This window comes from Photinus pyralis, unplaced genomic scaffold (assembly GCF_008802855.1).
Source record: "Photinus pyralis isolate 1611_PpyrPB1 unplaced genomic scaffold, Ppyr1.3 Ppyr1.4_LG1, whole genome shotgun sequence".
NCBI classification, from domain to species: Eukaryota; Metazoa; Arthropoda; class Insecta; order Coleoptera; family Lampyridae; genus Photinus; species Photinus pyralis.
In genome coordinates, this window is record NW_022170249.1 from 2413883 (window position 1) to 2420827 (window position 6945).

Here is a 6945-nt window from a genome sequence, read left to right on the forward strand (position 1 = left end):
AGGGTGCGGTCGAAAACTTACTACGTAAAAATACAGCAAAGCTAGCAGCGTAACCGCAGTAAAGGGGTTTTTTATTTGCTTTTACTGATATTACAATTTGTACGTTTTGAAATTTAGACCAGCTTTCAGTAAACTGTGCATTTGTGATCTTACCATAACCTTCAATATCTATCATTCATCATTCACTTTCTATTTCTATTCATGAAAATGGATACGAATGTTTTAAAAATTGTGGTAATAAATAATTTATTAGAAATCATAGATGATTCTAGTAGTTCAGATGAAGAGCTTTTTGCAATTACCGCAAATACACGGTACAAGAGAAAGGAAGCTACTCCTAGAATTGAAAATTATGTGGAAAATGTGGTACACTTATATGGAGATTCACAATTTCAATCACATTTTAGGTAAGAGAATTACATCTCCGATAGCAAAAGCCAGAACCGGTTGGTGTGCCATTATTCTTATTTTGTATAAAGTAGCTATTGATTTATTGATGTTTTTACATTTACAGAATGCAAAGGAGAACCTTTGAAGTTATTTTAGAATTAATAGCGGACAAAATTAGAGAAAGAACGGTAAAACCAGGACGACCTGCGATACCAGCTGAAAAGCAACTTCTTATAACGTTATGGGTTCTGGGAACTCCCGATTCTTATAGGTTGGACATGTTGATATGATAAATTTATATACTCATGCTAACCTATTTTAGATCAGTATGTGATCGTTTCGGTGTTGGGAAAGCTACTGCAATAGTATGTGTGAGGAACGTAGTTAGAATTTTGTACAACTATTCACACAGTTTCATTATGTGGCCAACAACTGAAAAAATTACTGCAAGTGTAGCAGCATTTAAAAATATGTCTGGTTTTCCAGGTGTAATCGGTGCAATTGACGGCACACACATCTCAATTACAGCTCCAAAAGAGCATCCAGAGGCATATGTGAACCGAAAAGGAATACATTCGATACAATTACAGGTTGTTGCATATTTGGCTACAAAGCAATATAATAGATATTTTCCAGGGTGTCTGTGATGAAAAAGGAATGTTTATACACTGCTATGCAGGGTATCCTGGTGCAGTGCATGACCAAAGGGTTTTTATGAAATCCGAAGTAGCAGAGTATTTAAAGAGTGCTGCCAAATTTCCTGGTGATGTACACTTACTAGGAGATGCTGCGTATATGTTGCATACGCATATGATGGTGCCTTACAAAGACAATGGTCACCTAACTCGAGCTCAAAAAAACTACAATTATTGTCACTCGTCCACCAGAATGGTAATTGAAAGATCATTTGGACTTCTTAAGGGAAGAAGGAGAAGATTATTAGATAATCTTCCCATGATCAGAACTGACCTTATTCCACAATACATTATTGCATGCTGTGTTATACATAATATTTGCCTTTTAAAAAATGATCAGTTTCAACCTTTAGCGTTGCATACATCCGATAAGAATAACACTCAATGTGGAGTTAATGGCAATGTAGATACAAACGAAAAGGCATTGGCTAAACAAAAACGTGATGCAATTGCTGCTGCATTACCTACCCGTGAAGACATATGACATTTGACAATATAACAATACTCTTATGCACTGTAAAACATCAAAACACTTTTATTATAATAAATATCTACAAATTTTTCATTTTTATTTTGCAATTTGTTCGACCAAGAGTTTTAATAAAGCAATTGCTTCCGAGCTTTTGGCCATTCTTTCACTGTGGTGTCTTTCCCGGTCCTCTCGAATTTTCGTAAGAATGTCGACTACTTTTTTTGAGTTGGTCTCTAAATAATAAGATATGAATAATTTACATGTAAACAATAAGCACCTACTTTGGGGTGTGTTTGATAGACTAGGTCTTGTCGGTGTAGAAGGCATCGTCGCAGGCAAGTTAAGTGATGGTTCTGGGTTTTGAGAAGAGGATGCTGTTGCTACAGGTTCAACCCACGGTTTATTGCCAAATAGTTCATCCATTTTCTAAAATATCACTAAACTACATAGTATAAGAATAAACTGTACATACTTCTGTGTAAATCCACTCCTTTCTATCGTTGCCTGAAGTGTTATTGTAGTCCTTAATTTTTTTGTATTGTCGCTTAAGGGTAGCAAGTTTTGTTTGGCACTGCTTTGCTGTTACATTATATCCCTTTTTATTAATTAAAGAAGCAATCTGCTCCCAAAACAGTTTCTGTTTTATTTTACCCTTTACCAACAAATCTGATTTTGTATGATATACATCCAGCAATAATAATATTCCCTCGTGTGACCAACGGCCAGAAATATCTACAATTTACGAAAAGTATTACTTCAATATAGAATACATTTTACAATACCTTCTGTATTTTCCGAATCATTTTCATTAATCGGTATCGATAGATTGTCACTTGATGGGGACAACGGATTGTTACTGGCTGGGGACAACAGTAGATTGTCACTTGATGGGGACAACAGTACGTCTTCACTGTCATTCGGTAATTCCTGTGAACAGTTAATTCCTAATGTTTCAGTATCAGTATCCAATGATTGGCGTGTTGGATTCTTATTCCCGGGAACAGTAGAAGAGGCTTTACTGTTAATTATTGCATGTTGTAAAAGTACTGTTGCAAATGTGACATCTAAAAAAGTAAATTACAAACACATTTTAGGAATTTCAAAGTAATTTGAAGCATATTACCATTAACGGCCTTATTGTAATCCTCTTCATTCAGGAACAACTTAAATTCTTTATTAGTATCAGCATCAATTAAGGTTAACTCCATTTTAAACTGATCAGCTGTTTTGTTTACTGTCGTTTTACCACCTATTTTCGAGAAGCATTTACAGTAAAAGGTGTAAAAATTGACGCATGCGTACTTTAAATTATTCACTAAAGTTGAAGTAAATGTAGTAAGCGTCAGTAAATTTATGACCACTTATTTATGTATTCTCGGCAAACAATGCATTTGCAGTAAGTTTTCGACCGCACCCTAAGTGTAGATGTCTCCAGCATTGATACAGTTGCAGTGTATGGCGTCTACCGTTCACGTGCTTATTGCTTCGGGCGTAAAAACGTATTCAGTTTAATTTAAATGCAAAATAAGTGCTGGTGCAACATTAAAACTATCACAGGGTATCCGCCGGTCAAACATTTTATCAGGTAAGAGTCGATTTTCTTCAAACTTCTGTGATTTAATATCTGTATATAAGTGTATTGGGTGTTCCTAACCTATACATTGTTTTGGTTTCCGCCGGTAGAAATAATAATGAAGTGGGGCATCTCTCCCTTGTCATCGGGAGTGATGCCCCACTACCTGTCGGTAGAGATGCCCCAACAAAAAATGTTATTAAATGCTAATTTTTGTTGTTTTACAGATATGCCTACAGAGTATAAGCGTAAATGCCTGGATAGAGGCAAATGGAGTAGTCAGCAGTTATCAGATGCCCTGGAGGCAATTAATAACGGAACAATGGGTGTGAATGAGGCATCAAGGACATTCCAAATACCGTCCCGAACTTTAAGACGCAGAATAACTTCCAAAAAACAGCCATGGGTCCTTCTGCATTGTTTGGCAGAGAAAAAGAAAAGAAGATTGTGAAGCACGTACAAAAACTGCAGGCAAAAGGATTTGCACCTACAAGAATGTTGGAATGGATATAGATTTGCGTTAGCTTTGAAAATTCGCCATAATTTTAACGAAGAAAAAGAAATGGCAGGCTACGACTGGCTGAATTCATTTTTAAGACGGAATCCAGAACTGGCAATTCGAAGAGCCGAGGGCGTATCTTTAGCTAGAGCTGAAGGGACAACTAGAGAAAGAGTGGCCGATTTTTTTAAATTGTTACAGCATATATTTGAAGAAAATAGTTTGTTTGACAAGCCCGGACGAATATACAACATGGACGAAACAGGGTGTCAGCTAAATAACAATCCTGGTTACGTTATTGCTAGCAAAGGATCCAAGCTTGTTTCTTCCATAACATCAGGTGAACGCGGAGAAACTATTACTGTAATAGCGTGTTGTAACGCAGAAGGAAATTTCTTGCCACCATCATGTATAATGAAAGGGAAAAGGAAAAAACCGGAATATGAAGATGGAATGCCACCGGGCTCATTTCTTTATATGTCCGCCAAATCTGCGTACATAAATGCAGAGATTTTTAAGGACTGGCTACAGAATCAATTTTTGCCTAGAAAACCTGATGGAAAAGTGGTCTTAATTGTAGACGGCCATTCCTCTCATTGTGACATCGATGCCTTAGAATTTGCAGAAAAGAATGATATTATTATTCTTAGTCTTCCTAGTCATACCACTCATTTTCTGCAACCCTTAGACAGAGCAGTATTTAAGTCTTTAAAATCAGCATATTCAACCGCTTGCAACAACTGGGTAAAAACAAATGCATCTAGCATCTAGAAAATTGGGCAGATTACAGTTCGAGCAGTTACTAAGCGAAGCTTGGGGTAAAGCGGCGACATGCAAGAATGGTACTTCCGCTTTTAGATCTACCGGAATATTCCCTTTCAATCCGGAAATCATTCCAGAACACGCATAGGGTAGAGTAGGGTAATTCGTACCGCATGTTAAATCGTACCACTAATAATTTTCATATTTGCAAAACATTTACCGCCACCTTTTGCATATCAAGGTATGCTTTTAACAGTTTGAAATACCATAAAGCATTTGTTCCGACCTAGATGTCGCCCAAATCGATATAAATGGGTACTGTGTCTAAACAGTGTGAACGTTGCTAATCTGTGCATCCACATCTAAGCTGTTTTTGGGCAAAAGGTGAGTCAAAACATATTTATTATAATAGTTATTTGATTTTCTGTACTACTCAGTGGTTTGGCATATCTCAAAATCTTGTAAATGTTTGAATTTGATTTATTGTTACTATAAATACCAAGAAGGAATAGATCCGTTAAATCGTACCCCAAGTAGTTTTATAAATCGTACCGGTACGATTTACCGCACTGTCCGATTTTCGCGCGTTTTTTATATTTGATCGGTTCTGAATGTTTTTTATATTGTTGTAGAACAACATTAATGGCTCAAAAACGCAAATATAACCAGTGGACCGAAGCAGATATGGAACATGCTTTAAAGGCGTACAGGGAAAATAAAATAGGACTCAATGAATGTTGCCGGCAATTCAATATTCCAAAGCCAACGTTTAAAAGGCATTTGAATTCAAAAAATAGGAAAGCTAATGAGCACATTCAACACATTGGCCGCCTCACAGTTTTTACCTCTGAAATTGAAGAGGAACTTACTCAATACCTCCTCAAACTGGAAAATCTCATGTTTGGGGTAACTATTCATGACGTGCGACGCTTAGCATTTGAGTTAGCTGAAAAAAAAGGTGTAGCTCACAATTTCAATAAGGAAAAGGGTCTAGCGGGGAAAGCTTGGTACTATGGCTTTATGAAGCGACACCCCAATTTATCTCTTAGGCAGCCTGAAAAGGTCTCATTGAGTAGAGTTTGCGGATTTAATAAGGAAAATGTTTACAAGTTTTTTGATATTCTGGAGAAGTTGGTGGATGAGCATGGATTTACTGCTGTAACAATGTTCAACGTTGATGAAAGTGGATTTTCCACGGTTCAAAAAAAAATCAAAAAATCATCGCGGCAAAAGGAAAGAAACAAGTTGGTGGTGTGTCTAGTGGAGAACGTGGGGTGAATACGACCGTAGTTTGTTGCTCTAGCGGTGCAGGGCAGTGTGTACCCCCTATGATAATATTCAAGCGCAAAAGAATGGCAAACGAACTGATGATTGGATCGTTACCCGGGTCAATAGTAACAATTTCGGACTCAGGTTATATCAATTCTGAGCTATTTGTACAATGGCTGCAACATTTCATAAAAACAATAAAACCTACCATTGACAATAAGGTTTTGTTACTGCTTGATGGGCACACAACCCATTCAAAAAACTTGAAAGCGTTAGAGCTGGCGAAAGAAAATGGAGTGGTGATCTTACAGCTTCCGGGCCATACGACTCATCGTTTACAGCCCTTGGATGTGAGCTTCTTTAAACCAATGGAATCCTATTTCACCCAAGAGGTGGAAAAATGGCTAAGAAATAATCCTGGAAAGGCTATTTCCCAATATAACATGACAGCATTGCTGTGTGAAGCTTATTCAAGGGCTGCAACTATTAATACCTTTGTTAATGGTTTCCGAGCTGCCGGTATATGGCCAGTAAATCGCCACGTGTTCAGTGTAGGTGACTTTGCTCCCGCAGAAGCTTTGTTAGATGACACCATAAGAAGGCAAGAGTCGACTCCGGAACCTGAACAACTGCCCATTGATCAAGAGACTCTACCCGACGAGAACGATGCATCTGTGCTAAACATCCTTCCACTTCCTCAACATCGCGAAGGACTGAAGAAAAGAAAACAAAGTCAGTCAGCAGTTGTTTTAACTAGTACCCCATACACGAAAGAACTGGAGGAGAAGATCGAAACTAGGGTAACGCCTCGTGTTTCTACAGTTAAACGAAAATTGTCAAAAGGGCGACAAAAAAATTTTCCAAAATCAAAAACCCAGTTGCATCAGCGTCTGGTCTAACAATGCAGCCGATTTCCAAAGAAGTAGAAATTGATGTTAATCCAGGTGATTGGCTATGTTTAATATGTGAGGAAATCGCTATTGAGGACATGGTGCAATGCATGAGGTGCAAAAAGTGGGCGCATGAGAGCTGTACTATAGGCGGAAGATCTTCGAAGCGATACAATTGTCCAAATTGTCAGCAAAACTAATATCTCTAGAATGGTACGATTTTACGACCCAGTGGTACAATTTACCGAACTGGTTTGCTAATTTGTACCACTTGCAATACTTTGTAAAAACATTTATTTTTTTATGTTAGCATGTTTAGAATTATGGTTTAGTTGTAGCTTTGTGTTCCTTAAATGTTAAAGAAATTAAATAAATTTGATCTTTTACGATATCTA

General features: G+C 37.4%; 2 protein-coding genes across 3 annotated transcripts; one reads left to right on the plus strand and one right to left on the minus strand.

Annotated features, from left to right (window-relative positions):
* Window positions 1–1650, plus strand: LOC116160335 (putative nuclease HARBI1). The gene is made up of 4 exons (XM_031473523.1): window positions 1–407; window positions 515–661; window positions 713–980; window positions 1027–1650. Exons 1-4 carry the CDS (start codon window positions 202–204, stop codon window positions 1567–1569), a joined length of 1164 nt encoding a protein of 387 aa, XP_031329383.1. The 5' UTR covers window positions 1–201; the 3' UTR covers window positions 1570–1650.
* On the minus strand, window positions 1631–2945 carry LOC116160336 (trihelix transcription factor GTL1-like). Of its 2 annotated transcripts, none has more exons than XM_031473525.1 (5): window positions 2681–2945; window positions 2340–2621; window positions 2030–2289; window positions 1839–1983; window positions 1631–1790 (listed from the first exon to the last, which is right to left on the minus strand). In XM_031473525.1, exons 1-5 carry the CDS (start codon window positions 2763–2765, stop codon window positions 1654–1656), a joined length of 909 nt encoding a protein of 302 aa, XP_031329385.1. In that variant the 5' UTR covers window positions 2766–2945; the 3' UTR covers window positions 1631–1653. The 2 variants fall into 2 exon arrangements, with proteins under 2 accessions (XP_031329385.1, XP_031329384.1); XM_031473524.1 differs by having other exon boundaries at window positions 1631–1983; window positions 2681–2806; window positions 2860–2912.
* Between the last annotated feature and the right edge of the window lie 4000 nt (window positions 2946–6945).